The 17493-nt window shown below is 39.6% G+C and overlaps 1 protein-coding gene across 1 annotated transcript in view; it reads right to left on the bottom strand.

Annotated features, from left to right (window-relative positions):
- LOC141009090 (zeta-sarcoglycan-like) overlaps positions 1 to 17493 on the bottom strand; it is a 155374-nt gene that overhangs the window by 34775 nt on the left and 103106 nt on the right. Inside the window, exons 4-5 of the mRNA XM_073481540.1 lie at positions 16926 to 17048; positions 13857 to 13929 (exon numbers count right to left, since the gene is read on the bottom strand). Coding sequence (XP_073337641.1) covers positions 13857 to 13929; positions 16926 to 17048 — 196 coding nt within the window. The remainder of the gene's footprint in view (positions 1 to 13856; positions 13930 to 16925; positions 17049 to 17493) is intronic.

The raw sequence follows: 17493 nt of genomic DNA, 5'->3' as shown, positions 1-17493 counted from the left end.
GATCTGAGGATGAGACTCAACAATCGACTATCTTTCTCCAGGGAGTTACATTTTGCTGCTTCAAACATAGAAAAAGTCAACAGTGACACAAAAGCAAGAGCCAGGATGTGTTTGTAGTGTTCAATCACAACCATAATCCATTCGTGATCTTAACTCAAGATGCAAATCCTAATCTCCAGGCAAGTGGCCAACAGCAGCTACCTCATTACACTTTTCATACAGAGCTTGTCCAGATCATACACTTTAATATAAAGAGAACTAACATTTCTCTCATGAGCAAGCACTTGTCAACAGTGGCGAGGAAAGAGGAACAGAGCCAGGCTCTAGAAGAGTTGCGATCTGCCTTGAGCAGGTGAGTTGTAGAATCAATGCCCTGTGCTTTGTAAGCCCGCCATCCACCTTAATCACCTACATGTGACTTCCTTGTGTGTACAGAAAATTTAGCACTTCCTGCTCTAGAAAAAAATGTCTCCACTGTACATAAAATCAGACAACGATTATGTTTCCCTCAAAACATTAATTCATCAAACAAATGAGTAGAACCTTTTACCACTTGTGGCTTTATCTTTTTGATTACAAACCAAAACTGAACTCTCTAACTATAGTGATCATTTGTAGTAGCTAAAAGTTACTTGTTCATGACAGGATATAATGTTAGTCCTTGCTGGTTTCTGATGTGCTCTTTCTATGTGCTTTGTCTAAGATACATTCAGTTTCGTCCTGGCAATGTTTCAAACTGAACTCGCTACAAAAGGTTCCTGACAATCGCAACTATTAAAGAAAAACTGAGAAGCAGGCAAGTAATGTAGATAATAAATTGTCAAGGGTATTTTAACTCATTTGGATTTAATAACTTGTACTCCAGTTATGTAGAGCACAGCTGTATTTTATAGAAAAATATAGATATCATATCGGGATGCTCGGTAACCGACTACTATCAGGACATCCCCACAAGTCACATCATTATCAGATCAGCTTGTCTCCCTAAAATTCAACACACTTAGTTTCAAATGTCCACAACTGGGAAAAAGTACTGCTTCCATTTGTAGAACATGACACTCTAACAAATACACAAAACACACACAGAAATTCAGATACATTATGGATCGTTCCCATAACCGTGCTCACTTGTTATTCAGCTTGCCTTCCCTCTCTCTCTTTGTTCTCACTGATTTCCCTGTGTGTCTAATCAATAAGAGACAGAACAGAGCAGGGCAGGGCCGATTGTCCTTGTTGTACCAAGGAAAAGGGAGGTGTTGGATGCCTCCAAAATCCAATTGCAGGACAGCAAATTATAGGAAAGTGTATGAGCTTTGGTTTACCTGATGTGTGACAATTTCGAGGTGTGATAGAAAATTGTGGTAGACAAATAGCACTCTCTAAATTTTCTCTAAAGACAGCACTGCCTGTGGTGATTACCGTTCAAAACATGAAAGGGATGAAGAGGAGAGGCACAGACAAGACGAAAACAGGTATTTTTTCTGTCAAACTTGCAATCAATCCTTGTATCGTATCAAGTTGACCCTAAGCATAAAAAAACAGGCATTGTTCAAAAACTATCATTCAAGTGAACTACAATTCTTTAATGGGAACTCTAGTGTGAAGACAAGCTGTTCCCAAAGGCACAGTTCAAAGAGATTGTGGCTCATTCTAAATTTTAATGATTTCCAATTACTTTGACACAAACCCCGACTTTTTAATCAAAAAACAGCTAGGGGCGGGCTCATTCTCTGCGTTTTTTCTTTTTCTTTTTTAGCTAATTAGGTGGTGTACTTTGCTATCCCACACCATGCTCCTCCATCTGGCTGCTCGCACGAAAACCTGGTTAAATCAACTCCGCTTTGAGACTCGAGACTTCAAATTTTGCGTGGGAAGTGGGCCTAATTCAGATCACATTGTTGTTTCTACGAGGCATTTGAGGATTGTAACCTCAATTAAAATGTTAGTGTCAAGTGTACTTCTCTAATACGAGGTTCAAGACACTGTGAGTTATTTGTTAATCCTCTGACTTTGGGTCATTTAAGTATTCAAGATAATGAGCATGCCGTGTGCTTAGAATCACTTAGTTTTTTCTCGTTTTTGTCTGTACCCACTGGTTTTTAGTCTGTTCAAGCGGAAATGCTGTGAAAATATTTTTTCACGACAACAAGAAAATTAAGTAATTAAAGCTATTTTCTGACCTCAATGTCAACCTTAGTTGTTTCAAAACTTGTTCAGAGAACTGTTGGATGTGTGGGTGAGGGAGGGGAGGGAGACAGGGGCCACAGGGTGAATCATTTCCCGAATCCCTACTTCAAGGACTCGTAAAATTTTACACTCTGTAATTGGGTTAAATTGGAAGTACCCCAAGGACCAAGGGCCATTAAGTCCTATTAGTGCTCTTGTCATTTATAAACCTACTACAGAGAAACACGTAAAACAACTTTTGGTCCCAACTTAAAAATCATAAAACTACAGCTGCTCATTCATTATAAAACAGGGCAGGAAGAAGAGGACAATGTACAGTAAGATGGAAGAAATGGATGGAATGAAGGCAGAATAAGAGCACAGTTCTCTCGAAAAGCTTTAATTTACACATAGAGGTCAGTCTTTTACTTGTTGGGATGGAGAGATAAATGGTAGAAATGAGGGCAGAGCAGGGAGCCCTTAATTTTGTTTACAAAAGTGGATCTCTCTCAGTGTTGGCTATCATTCTTACAATTCAGTCAGTTGCTGTTTACACCAGAGACACCAGGTGAATAAGATTAATCAATTAATTACCTGCCCACTAAGAAAAACCAGTAGCCTCCCTGAGGATAGGGATTAAAACCCACCAGATTAGACAATGAGAAGGAAAGAACTAAGGGACGAAGACAGAGCAACTGCCTCTGCCAAAGCTGCTTTCAGAGGTTGACCTCACCATGGGATCTGGTTTAAGTTGGATTGAAACATGTTGTAGAGAGTAAAGCAGGGAAAAAGTACAAATTCACCTTTGACTCTGTGAGGTTTCGAACTCCCTATGCAAAAAGTCTTGAGCACAGATGGCAAGAAAAAGCAACGGAAAAATAAAATGAAAGCCATAAAAGTGAAATAAAAACACATTCTCATTAAGAGTAACACCCTGAGGGAGCAGTTGTTGAGGGAGAGGGAGGGTTAAACACTTTTCTCAGTCTTATAAATTACTCTCATTGCTCTGCGTTGGGTGTTTTCCACTTGGGAAAGGATGGATGGATAGAGCAGTTCTCCCTAGCCAGTTATGGGGTTTGATCTAGTGTTTCTGAGGTACACAGTGGTTTAGGGACCATCGGTTGAAGCACTCACAGTCCCTAAACCCCCATTTCACTTATAATGAAACTAAAACAGGTTTGCTATGAAGTACCCTGCATAATACAATGTGTAGCTGACAGGAGTCAGTATTTAATCAGACAAATCTTTTTTTATGACTTCCTGTGAACTAAACCTTATGTGATGGCTTAAATGGGCAAATTCTTATTTTTGAGAATTTGCCAAGTATATCAATAAAACTTGGTGTATGGCTGCAAACAACACCAAAACAAAAACAGGAGATTGACAATCTGTCATGGTGGTGCTCAGAGAACAACCTGCTGCTCAATGTCAACAAAAACAAGGTGCTTATTTTAATTTTAGGAAAAAATGGACACACACCCCTGTCTACTTACGTGAAGCAGGTTTTAGGATCCTAGAAATCAACATCACAGAGAACTTGTCCTGGGTATCACACAACTCCATCCTGGTAGGAGGAGGAGGTAGGTCTGAGTTTGAAAATGCCCCACGTAACTTTAGACATATTTGTAATAATAATAATAATAATAATGATGAATAAAAAAATAGTAAAATGTTCTTCCTTCAATTCATATCTTTGTCACAAGTGTTTGAACTATATTTAAGGGATCAAAAAAGAAGTTGTTTGTTTCTAGATATTTTTTTTATTTTTTTAAATTTTTTTTATTGAATTGGCCGATATATGGGTTATCACAATTTTTTACTCCCTAATATCGGTACTGGCGTCGGCCCCAAAAAATCCATATGGGTCGGGCCCTAATGAGGATTTGTTGTTAAATTCTGGAACATCGTTGGTACCCATCTGCCAAACATCAGTGACATTGGTGAGGTGCCTGGGCAAAGCCAAAATAATACAAAAAGACATCACCCATCCAGGCCAAAGCCTGTTCACCCTGCCGTCTGGCAAGAGATACACAAGTATCTGCTGCTGCTACCACTAGACTCCAGAGAAGCTTCATTCTTAACCCTCCTGTGGTGTTCGGGTCAAATCTGACCGATTTACAACTTCATAATATCATAAAAAATGTATTTTTCCTCTGATTGCCTCAAGGCCTTACGATATCCTCCACACTAGGCATTTGAACATATAAAATTGTTGATCACCACTTTCATTGAATTTTGAGTGGTCTAATCAACTTTGTAACACCTGTGGTGTCCCCGGTCAAAAATGACCGGCACAGGAAATGAAAGGGTTAATACTAGGAAAACATCCCCATGCACACCCAGACACACCCCCCCCCCCCCCCCACACACACACACACACTCACACACACACTCTCTCACACACAGAGAGAGAGAGAGAGAGAGAGAGAAGACTATTCATGTTGATTTTCTGATGTTCTGTGAATTTGGTCTCTGGTTTGATTATTATTATAATTTTCAGTGTCTACTCTTTGGATATTCACTGCAGTTATTCATGTTCACCACTAGTTGGATACATTATTTACAGCATTTAAAAGGTGTTAAATACAATTTGGTGATGATTATGTTTGAATGATGTTTTTTGCGTTAATGTAAGAGCAGTTAAACCAGACCGGTCAAATTTGACCGGGAACACCAAAGTAAGGGGGGAGAAACAAACATAATACAAGGGTTAAGGCTGAGACTTCTCAATTTATCCTCCACACTTACTTTAAACACATACTGTAAGGTATTTTATCTATTTATATAATTTCTGTTTTAGATATAGGCATAAAGGTACTAGAACTAGCATTTCGTTGTACAACCGTGTGTTGTAGATTGATAAATTAACAAACTTTGTATCTTGTTTTCAGATACCACATGAAACTACAGTGAATAATATACCTATAATAAAGATTTGTACAGCATGATCTGCACGTTTGAAATGTTATATCTGGCTCCATATCCTACTGTCCTTACTGTTAACCCAAGCCCACTTTTTATCCGACTGTATTCTACCCTTTCTAAATAAAATCCTTTCCCATGCCCCTGAGTCTGACAGGGCTCTGTGTTCCTCTGCAGTCCTCTTTAACTTTCTCGGATGGAAGGATAGATACATGGAAATAGACCGAGGGCTAGGGGGAAGGGGCACAGAGCACAAATCCCTCTCCGATGCCCTTGCCTGTGTTAGGGCTGACTCTCCCCGGGGAGCCTTCTCATGACCCCAGGACTTGGATAGAGGAGAAGAAGTCACAGTGGGAGGGATAAGAGGATGAAAGAGTGGATAGAAACGGGAGATATTGACCGTGCAGCAGCTTGTTTCTCTCTGCTGTCGAGCCAAGCATCAGATGAAGTTAGAGACCCGAGGTAACCCAATGTCCACTAGCATCAGCGTGGTGTTGCTGTGTCAGACTCCTCAAACTTTTTTGTTCAGTTAATTGTTGATTGATTTTCGTGACTCTGTCAAAATATTGCTTTTCCTTGCAGTTGTATTTGGTAGCAGTACTGCCCCTAAGGCACAGACCAGTTGCCTGCTGGATTATGCTGGATTATGTGTGTTGTGATCAAGGTGACTGCTATACTATAACAGAAAAAAGTTATGTGGACACACATGACTTTGTTAACCCTTTGACCTTTCCGTTTTCTGAACTTTTGATGACCTAAGCATACAGAATGAGCATATGCATGAGATGACCTTCAGTCGTACCTTTGTTGTGAAATATGAAGGTTACCAACTCAAACAGGAAGATGATTCAGTTTGGATATACACCAAATGTAGTAAATGGTCTATATATCTTGGGGTGTTCATAATAAAGTGTTTTTACCCATGTAGCCCATGTAGTTATATCCTTTATACACACATGTGTTTCCCAGAGTGTTGCCCCATCCTTACTTGAAAATGACTGGTGTCCAGACAGGTGTTTTCTGAACATTCCCAACTTTCTAAATCTTTTGATGCCTCTGTCTCAACTTGTTTGAAACATTACTGTCATCAAATTCAAAATAAGCAGATATTTACAAAAAACAATGTTGATAAGGTAAAACATTAGATATACTGTCTTTATACTGTTTTCAATTGAGTATATGTCAAAAAAGGATGAGTAAATTATTACATTTAGTTGTATTTATGTTTGACACAGCGTCTTTTGGAATCTGGGTTGTACAACGTCATTAAGAGAAATATACTGCTCAACCCTCGGGAAATACAGTGCCAAAACACCAAATATGGGCACAAAAGGAAAAACCTTGGGGATTAAGACCCTGATAAAACTGAAATGGGATTTAAATTAAAAGAATGCAGATTGGAGCTCCATCAAGGCTGGTGTGCTGCCTCACTGTCAATCTAACTTTCCTTTTTGCTGTCAGTGTTTACTGAGTGATTTCAGGATTCATGTCACTAATTTTTCCACAAACATTGTAAATTTTAAACACGAACACATTCTCATTTTCTAACCATATCTCAAGTGTATTTCAGTACGACTCTTTCCCCTCCTCTCAGCACTCTCGCTCTTTTCTCAAAATGTTGGGACAAAAAATGACGTCTACCCGAACAAAAATGATAATGTCAAACACCAACAAAGAAAGTTGTACTTTATCATCTCCATGGAATAGTCAAATCCAAGTGAGAAGTTGTCAGAAAATCAAATCTGAGGACATTAAACTGTCAAATGAATAAAAAAAGGTAGAGGTGTAAGCAATTTATATTAAATAGTACTGTCAAACTAGGAGAAAATACAAGAAACAACTCAAATCAAAGTTTATACTCTGATGATAAATATTGAGTCACACACGCACACACACAATCATGGAAGCACTCAACTATCACAGGTTAGGATGTACCTCAAAGATAACCGACGACATTTTTGACAATCTCTTTATGGCTCACTTTGTCTTTGATTTAGTCACAACATGCTCTTGATCTTCACTGATGTCACTCAGGGCTGAGTGATGGTTCGATTAAGGCTGAGATCAGACCAACAATAGCACAGCATGGAAAAACACTGGCAGCTCATTTATTTCATACAGACAACTGCTTTGGCACAGCTGAAGTTTTACAATCCTGCTTCGAATGAGTAGAAACTACTGTGCAGTTTATTTCTATCAGCAGACCTGAAACACTAAAGCTTGTCCATTTAGTTTTGATCCTTCACCAGTATGCTGAAGCCTGACGCCTGTTGTATTGTTTTGCTGCCTACTCTTGGTCTAAATGCAAAATGATTAACTGATAATGAGTTACAGATGTCACTGATGTGAGATACATGGTACAGTGAGGAAGAAATATGCTCACTTCATTTACTTGTTTACCAACTGCTATAATTTAATTTTGAACCAAGACACTGGTTAACGGGACAGTTTACCACATAATCTGTAGTGCTATTTATTTGCAGTTTTGTAGATATCGGCCGTAAAGATTTCTGTCCTCTCTCCAATAAAATAGAAGTAGATTGCACTTGCTCAAAAGCACCCCATAAGAAAATAGATATTCATTAATCAATAAATAGATAAAATAACCGGTAACACTTTATAATAACTATCCGTTATAACTAGTTGTGTTACCAAATAACCAAATGTTGATGTCTAGGTTTTTGTCAATTCACAGTCATATCGTCCAAACCTAACTGAGACTGAAAATGAGGTAAAGTAATCTTCTTGGACAATCTGTCTCCCATTTTTGCATTTTATATGTCTGATAAATACTGTGCACCTTGCATTTCCTGTCTACCTAATGCTGCACTCAAACTGTTGTGGTTTTTGTAGTTAAAATGCTGCCTCAGCTGCATCTTGTGCTGATAATAAAAAGGAGTTTTGTTATCACAGTGACTTGCTTCTTCTATCAGTAAACAGTACAAGCTACAACCAAAAAAAAAATTAAGAAACTTGTGGCTCATGGGCTCCACAAACATCCACCACCAACTTTTCTACAGCTACTTCCTCCATTTACACTCTGTTTGTTGTGGTTGTTGTCGGCTGCCTATGTATTGTCAATCCCTGCTTCTTTTTTCATGTGATTCCGTCAGTGACTGTCATGAATGCCTCTCTAAGATGTTGAACTGCGCTGTTCAAAAAGATGCCAGGCACAGCACTTTTTTTCCCAAAGCGACTGCTTTCTTTCTGCCTCCCGGCCGCTATCCGTACGCTTTAAAGTGGAAAAGCAGTTTGAAAAAAGGTAGAATAGTGTGAACACGGCTTACAGTGGCATCACACCAGCGGCTTTGAAAAGGCACGGTATAACGTTCCTGGAGTGTTCTCTGGAAAGTAGACTGCTGAGCATTTTATTTCTGTGCTACTAGCATAACCCAGATTTAGCACCGTGTGTTGTGCATTCATGTCTCTTTAGCTTCAGTCACGTCTGCTATCCAGGGCAAGACTCGTGAAGAATTTTAAACGATACTGATAGAGATCTCAGCTGCATCCCACTGTGGTCACTGTGACTGGCACATTACATGACTTCAAGACTGCTTAGTTAATTCTACTTTGGCCCAGCCACACAGAGGGAATGCAAATACAAATGCTGCCATATTTGATTAGGCTGCAGTTGGTAGTGCAGTACTCTTATTTTGATAGGATTATGGAGCCGAACAACAGAAATGTTTGATCCTTAAACTTGTCAAGATTTTGTTCCCCACATTCCACTTGCAATCATGTTTCTGTTTGCCTAATATAACTTGATAAGTGTCTGAGTCAATCTTTATTTACTCCTTTCAGTCTGTTGCATTGTTCATTTTGTCCAAAGTAAACAATGAAGCCAAATGACTACAACTGACAATAAAATGTAAAAAAAAACTACTTTATTTTGTACTATATTATTTATATAATGTAGTGTATATGTAAGATGCAGATTGACCAATGCAGTATCTTTCTTGACATGAATCTCTTGACCCGTACTTTATCATGTAACTTGTGTACCATCTATCTTTCTTTGTTTCCCTCTTTTCCTCTCTCCCTCGCTCACTGTTAAACTGTAAGATAGATCATTAGCTTTAAATGGACTTCAATCCGCTCATTACATGTCCCATTTACCTTCACTGCATAACGCTCTACTTTTCATAACGAGACAGAAAAAGAGGGGGAGATAGGGGCAGGAAGAAGGAATGCACACGTGGGAAGGTCTAGACAGAATGAGAACGAGAAAAGACGAAAGTGTGAATGTGAATCAGAGCGTTAGTCAGCAAGAGAGAGTTAGGAAGTGGAGAGATGGGGACAAAGATATCACGAGAAAAAAAGACAGATAGGACTATAGAACAATACAACTAGAAACTGATTTAAATTTGGGGTGAAAAAAGTGCATGAGAACTTGCTTTTTCTTTTGGTTTTGATACAATTTTTACTAGCAGCGTGAAATATCTATTCATATTGAATACACCTCAATTGAAAACTGAAAAAAAAATCATTCTGATGATGACTACGCTTCAGTTTCTTTCCCTACCATTTAACAGCTAATGACTGATGACAGAGAGGGGGAAGTATTTCAAGCATGTAATCGCCTTTTTATCAGTGTTATTTTTCTATGGTTTTCATTAACCCTGCAGTCTGTGATGCAGTGGAGACGTCAGTGCAATGTGTGTCTCTTCCTGTTTTGTGATATATTCATATTGTTGCACTGACAATATCGTGCGTCAGGATAAGTGGCCTCACTTCATGCATGCCATAAATTTGTGTTTTAATGTGCATTTTAACTTTGTGTGTGTGTAATTGTGGGCACTTCAATGACTGAGTTTTACTTAATGAGTGCTTGTAGTGTCAGTACTTTTATGTTATGTTTCACAGCAATTGTTTAATTGTACATGTGTTAATGCATGTGTTTATAGATGTATGATGTTTACGTGGATGTATTTTCTGATGGTTGAATGAAAGTAATATTAATTTTATTTATGTATTTTCATGTCAAGAGGTGAGAGTCTTGTTCGTGTCAACAGGGTCAATTCAGACGAATCGATGCATTAAGTGGTTTTTAACAGCGATAATTTGTTTCATGTCACTCCACAAATGTGTAGATGACATTAAATCTGTTAAAACTGATGAATAAGTAATAAAACAACCTGATTTGGATTTGCTGTGTTGAATCTTTTAACAGTCACTGAGGTGCTTCTTTTTTTTTTCTTCTCCTTAGGCCTTCACCACAGGTTTCATCGCCTTGCTTATCTGCACTGACCCGTCCATTGACCCAATGTTCTTACTCCTCCTACTCTCTGTATCTCTCCTTCCCAACCTAACCCCACGCCTCCCTCTATCACTTTGCGCTTTCCTTCAACTAACTCTTTCCAGTTCACCCACTCCTCAGTGTGCCTCCCCCCTCTTGTCTCCTTTGATCCCTCAGCATGCTATTCTATTTCCCTTTACTACTCCCCTACTACTCATTTTTGCGTTGCTGTCTTTTGTCTCTCTGTGTCCAAGTTACTTCATTTTCTCTCTGTTTCTGAACCTTTTTTATGTCTGACACATTTTTCTTTTCTATTTCTTCAAAGGTTATTGCTTGGAATTATGAAGTCAGAAGAGAAAGGGATTATTGGGAAAGAGAGAATTGGACATTTGACAAAGACCCCAGGCGGTATTCAAACCAAGGATTTGGTGATCCATTTTTTGACAATCTAGGATCACTGAGCAACTGGGGCACCCCTCAGTCTTCCCCTTTTGCACTCATTGAGCTAACTAAATATAAAAAAAAAACATGGGGGATAAGATTAAAGATAATGTGAACTCAAGCAAACTCACAAAATGGCATGACTGGAAGGAGGGCCTCGGTTCAGACAATTCTAACCAAGACAAACAGCCACTTGAATGAGCTAAATTTCAGCATCAACTAGAGCAAGCAATTTACTCACTGCAACAAAATGAAAAGGATATTAGCTTCACAAGACTCTATTAAGGTGTCTGTGAATGCTTTAGAGAAAAAGAAGCCGCTGATGGTGCAGCTGCCAAGCTTTAATGCAAAATGATTCAATTATTGAATGAAGAAATTAAAGGCTTAAGAAGAGCATTAAGCCCCCAGCATTGTTTTACAATTCCTCAGATTTAAAAATTGATCATGGCTGGCATGCCATGAGGCATCGTCAGCCTACCAAACATTATCTGACCATATTCACTGCTTCATTTTTAAGAAATAATGCAACTTTTTGAGTTAAAGAAGTTTTTCTCTGCTGGAAATATGGCCCTTGGATAAAACTGGTCTGTCTATGCTGCAGAAAATAGAGAAAAAGGGCAGGGGTATAGTTTGACAGTTTGATTGGAGTTTGACAAGACGCCCTTAACTCAATACCAGAGACAGAGAGAGCGCTGACTCTATCTCAATCTAACTATACTCTTTGTGTCCATGAATGCATGTATATAAAATGAGAAACAGCAATCTGTAGTTGATACAACAGACCTAAAATTCGACAGATGACACATTTTGTGACAGATGACACGTTTCATGTCATCTGTCAGATGTGGGGGGCTGTGTGTGCAAAATGGAGAGAAGTTTACCATTGCTCATTTGCATATATACCAAAACTGTAGTGATACGAAGCTGGTTGAAAATCGGTAAAGTTCCGCTTTAACAAATGGCCCTAAAGTTTGGTTCGATTTTTTAAACTTCATATTTTACAAGTGCCTCAATAGAAAGGAACATTAGCTATTTTGCACACCCTGAGTGCATTCATATTTTTGCTGTATGCTATTATCTGCTGCTGCTACAACTCAATCTCCCTGCAGGAGCCAGTTCGATTAAATCTATTTGTCTATACGCCAACTTCTGTCCCCTCCTCCTGAACCTTTCCCCCCCATCACCCTTCTCTGCCCCCTGTCTTCTTTTTCTTCTATCTTCTGATTGTCCTCATCATCACCCCTACCTCAGCCCTGCTTCTTCTCCCTCTATCCAGTCAGTTATATCGGTTTCTGTCTTCTCTACTTTTTGTCTTGTACAGAGTATTCCACACATCATTGTTTCCACCATGCCTCATCTCTTCTTCAACTCCCCCTCTGTTTCTCTCTCCAACTCCATCTCATTCCCTTCATTCCTCCCTGCTTGTGTGCTCCTCCCTGGCCAAATGCCACTTCAGCTAAACACTGTCTGATAATCCCCGAATGAGGCTGAGACATTAGTATGGCATATGTGCCTTCAGTAGAGGGGATGAGGAGAAGACATTTAGCTGGTGTGGTCCATCCTTATCGTGCCGGTTAAACGTTGGGGTATTCGCTGCAAGAAATGTATGTAGCCTCATGTTAGATGACGTCGTGTGTGAGGAGACTCTCTGCATGTTCCAACTGAGTTTGGCTGCAGCTTTGCAGGAAGGGACAGATGAAATATTCTCAACTTTTCAGCACAAAGCACAGTCACACCGCTTTTTCCATTAAGTACATTCAGTTGTCCAGTTGTGCATGCACTCCGCAGGCGCACCAAGCAGTTTTGTCTAAGTAGCTTCATCGCGGGTAGAGTACATTTCTGGATCCACTCCTCCAAACCATAACTGGAGATCTCTGATTATAACTTCAGCATGTCTTGTACCTGGAAACCACCCTTAAGACTGAACCAACTCTGCTGTGAATAATGCAGGAAGACACTGCAGTAATGTTGCATGACAAAAGACATTTTTTCCTCCTCCTTTCTTATCCAGACACTTTACAGCTGACTAAAGTACTCTCAGCACTTTTCTGTGGCTGCAGCAACGTGCTGGTACTTCTCCCAAAAACCTACTCCCTTACTTCCCACAACAACGTGCTTGACTACGTCATACACAAGGCTATCTACAAGGTTCAGCCGGTAACACATAGGTTCAGAGCAACAACATCAACCTCCGTGCTTCATCATGAAATCTTAAATTAAGAATAATAATTAAGTATAATATATACGCTTTAATAAGTTAAGCTCTATCCTGGCCTCTACAAAACAGCCAAATTTTACCACAGCGTTTCAAGATGAGAGAGGCATAAACCAAGTGCCCCCCCAGAGATGGTGCCTATGTCCATCCTAATGCAGTAACAGGAGAATCAGCAGCTTGTGTGGCTTTTATTGAAGACGTATTACTGACGTGAGGAAACCTGCACTATTTAAGCGTTACTGAGGAGCTGCTTTTGGTGAAAAGTAATCAGTTTCATACTGTTTTTTTTCTAAAAAACAAAAGATAAATCTAAACCGTCCATCGGTTATCATCTTAAAAAGACCCCAGCCTCATTAGCTCACACCAGTTTCAAACCCCTTGGTCCGATGCCAACTGTGTTCTTCATAGAATTCAAGTAAATCCAAATGTAAATAGGGGAAACTGAGCAAAACCTCCTGCACTACATGTGTTCAAGTGCATGTGTCAATGCTAACAGCATGACCCTTGTTCACTGTAGCCCGGAGGGGTTTTGTTCCCTAACTTGGGCCTGTCAGACTGCCAATCACCAGCGTACCTCTGTCTGCAGTGAACTGACTATACGTGAGAAGCACACTGTACCACAGGCCCAGCTAGTTAGCGAACTCAGCAGCTTAAACTTTTACATAACACATTTTTCCCTAAATTGTTATTTGTGGTGTTACTATCTTAGTAATTATTCACAAGAACACACACATCATAAATATTCTACCACAACTAAAATATTAACAAAAAAGGGGAAGTTTTCGGGTGACAGAGTGCCAGACTGCTTGTCTGATAAACACACGCACGCACACACACAGAGACACACGCCAACACCAAATAATTTAGAGGACTTACTTTAGGTCCTGAAAAGGCTCTGCCCTCACATGTGAAGTCTCTACAGAATGGCTGAACACCACGCCCTCGTTCCCTGTAGAGTGGATAAAAAGCAAGAACAGAAAACAGCTTTTGTGTGAAAGCCTGCACGATATTGCATCATACCTCTGTTCTTGGAGCTGAGGCAGACACTTAAAATGCATAACACAGTACTCAGACCTTCCATGTGTCATACAAATTATGTTCAAAATCAATATTATTTCCAGTAGCCATATACATTAACTGTTAACATGTTGGGAGTAGTATGAAAATGGGGAGGATGGGGAGCTGGGTGGTGTAAATGTTTAATCAAAGGCAATATCTTCAAGTCACTTCAAGTAGTTATGCTGATTCCTTATGTTCAGTGTCTGTTTCTGATATGCTCATAAAATGTCATCCAGGTGGCATTACATTGCCCCCTAAACCATATGTTACTAATGCAAAATAGTTGCATGCAGTTTGAGCATAACTGTGCTATAGAAAATGTTGGCTCTGATATAATGCTGTCTTTAACCCCCTGTATACAGCAAGCACCTCTGCTTTAGCCTGCAGCCCGGAACAGATGCTTGGGGAAAGTGCTGGTCATGGCTCCAGCTGAGACTGAATAAAGCATGATGGAAGGTCAGCACTGCTGCAAATTTAATACTGCGCAAGGCAACTTGCGCAGTAGACAACAAACAGCTAATTAAATTGTTGGAAAACTGAAGCAGCACATGCCAAGTTTGGGATGACCTGGGGGAGGATGAAGACTGTGACTCCAAAAACAACCCAATCACCAGAATAAATGTTAGCTATGTACGTTTCTACAAAACCACAGATAAGTTCAATCTAAACATTTTGTTATGTTGCAACTTAACATCTGTCTATTTCTCTCTTGTCACAACACTGTGCTTATGCACTGTTTAGGTTTAAGCACAAAAACTTGCTTAGGGTAAGGAAAACATCATGGTTTGGCTTAAAATACCTGTTTTAGGGATGGAAATTGTCTGGTTTCCCGTGAAAAATGGCACATGGCTGGAAATTTCCACAGGTTTCATAAAGAAAAAGCAACCGCTTTTGACGCCGCAAAAAGGCTCAAAATATCCCCAGGTGTCCGTATCTACTAATATCTACTGGTGTGACCTTGATGGCATGTAATCATGTAATAGCGCCACCACTGCCCCGTCCACCTCCTGATGGGACAGCCAGCTAAATAGTATTCAATATGAACACAAGATGCCACATTTGCTGTACAAATGTCAACCTTGGACGTATCTGCGGTTTGAAGAAACGATAACTGCTAACATTATATCCTGGCCACTGGGCTGCCAAAAGGGTGCAGTTGTATATCCAAAAAAACTAAAGTTGGTTTATCCGTGGTCTTTTGAGCACTGCACATATCTGTGTCTGTGCAACTGCACAAAATAAAAACGTTCTGTCAGCAGTGGTGAAGATGGCAATGTGTGATTGCAACTCTATACAATAATGTTCTCACTTTGTCAACCCATAGGCCATGTTTGCACCAGCTTCTGACTACTTTTGGTTTCATCACTATAATTACAGTGGTCTGTGTTAGTCTCATGAGTGCACATTAAAAATCTTCATCAGCTTGTCAACTTGTTGGGTGGCACTTGTCATGGTTCATAGTACCCATGAAGTGTTTTCAAAACAGAGCCAGGGCATTGGAACCAACATAATTCACACTGGGTTTATATTTTCAGACATGGAAATCAAGCCCACTAGTATCACCTCACTAGCTGCCATGGCACTGGCTTCCATTGGCTGATTCTCATAAACAGCAGGCTCACATGCAAACTGCCACATTAGCTATGCAGTCTTTGCTGTACACGTCTCGCTACTGCAGAGGGCAGCAATGTGTGAAGACACTGTTCATCTTAAATAAAAAAAATAACCCTGAAAAATTAACAGTAGTATAGCATGACTCCACTGGATCTCAGTGCATGAGCTGAAGCGATTATGCTGCATTCGTTTCACTGTTCAGCCTCTCATCTGTCACCTCCGTCAAACACTAACTGATGGCAACATTCCCTCAGAGTGCCTCTAATGGACCCGTCAATTATCCAGGCCTCTGTGTGTGTCTATGTATTTTGTTTTTGTGTGGTTTACCTTGAAAGTTGAAATTGTGTGTTTGTGTAAATGCATTTTTTGTGTGTTTCTAAAATATAAAATAATAGAGCTACTGACTTATTTATACAAGCAAATAGGGATGTACACACACAGAGACACATGCACGCACACACTTCCACTTGATTTTCTCACTCTCATTTAATGAGAGAGAATGAATAAATGCGAAAGAGAAAAACAGTTCACCAAAGGATAATTTTCCCATCTCACTTCTTAGTTTTTCTTCTTATTTCTTTGAAATTGCTTTGTCTTTTTTTCTCTGTGATTACACTCACCTGGCTTTACTCAGACCGCTCATTGATCAGCCTCTTTTACCCTTTCTTTTGATACTGCCCTTTTAATTACAATTCAGGCAGAAACAAGTGGGGATAATGTCCATGTTATAATTATAGAGTATGTCAGATACAGTATGTGGATGCAAAATTAATTTCAATTGAGGACAGCATTCTGGGTATCAGACAATCAAGCTGTCACACTTTGTCTTATGGATCTCCTAACAAATTAATCTGGACTGCAAAAAAGGGGAATTATTAAACATATTATATATTTAAGGGGTCTTGTGGACTTTTCTCGTGAACAAAAAAGTTATGTTTACATGCAATATTACTCACCAAAACACATTGAGTGTATCCCTGAACTGTAGTAAATATGCTGAATGTGTACTCATAAAACATCTGCAATTTTTTAAATAAAGTATATTAAATCCAGAATTGTTTACAACAATTTATTTTTCTTTTTACCACCACATGTAGATAAGTGGAACAGTGTAATGTAAAGGATAAACAAAACAGGGACCCATTCATACAAAACCTGCCTCACAGAGGCTACTAGAGGTCTAAACTCCCACGCAACCTTTGAAAACAGTGAAAAAAGCCATATTGGTGATTTTGTGTTTGTATACAATATGTGTTATAGTATGTGTTGTACCTGTGACTCGGAGTTTCTCGGTGCCGATGCTGATCTCCTCTTCATCTGCGGAAAACAAAACTCTCTCTCCATCAGCGCTCCTCACTTCAAACCTCTGACACTGAGCCTCGACCATTTCTGAACCTGAGAACATATGTGTGAGGGAAAGAGAGAAAGAGAGAGAGAGAGAGAGAGAGAGAGAGAGAGAGAGAGAGAGAGAGAGAGGCGCATGGTTACAGATTTTAGCAGAACTTCAAACGTCACATCTGGTAGAAGTTTTTATCCAGAGCACCTTACAGCATGATCACTGCATGGAGGGTTTTTTTGTACCAACACAGTTAGATGTGAACTCTCAACCCCGACATCTGTATGCTTTGTCTTGTGACACCAGTAAAAAAATCACACAGAGATTGGAACAAGTAAGATGATGCAAGCTAACATGTCAGCAGTAGGAACACATGTCAATATGAAAACTGTTGACAATGGGCTCTGTGGATTAGCCAATGTATGGGAGTGACTGTTTCTGGAAAGAGATGACACTGTGACAATGTTCAAACAGTATTTTTCAATGCTTACCCTACATGTCAGA

This window comes from Pagrus major, chromosome 1 (assembly GCF_040436345.1).
Source record: "Pagrus major chromosome 1, Pma_NU_1.0".
Lineage (NCBI taxonomy): Eukaryota > Metazoa > Chordata > Actinopteri > Spariformes > Sparidae > Pagrus > Pagrus major.
The sequence above is the reverse complement of the archived record's forward strand: the minus strand, read 5'-3'. Positions and strand labels throughout refer to the sequence as shown.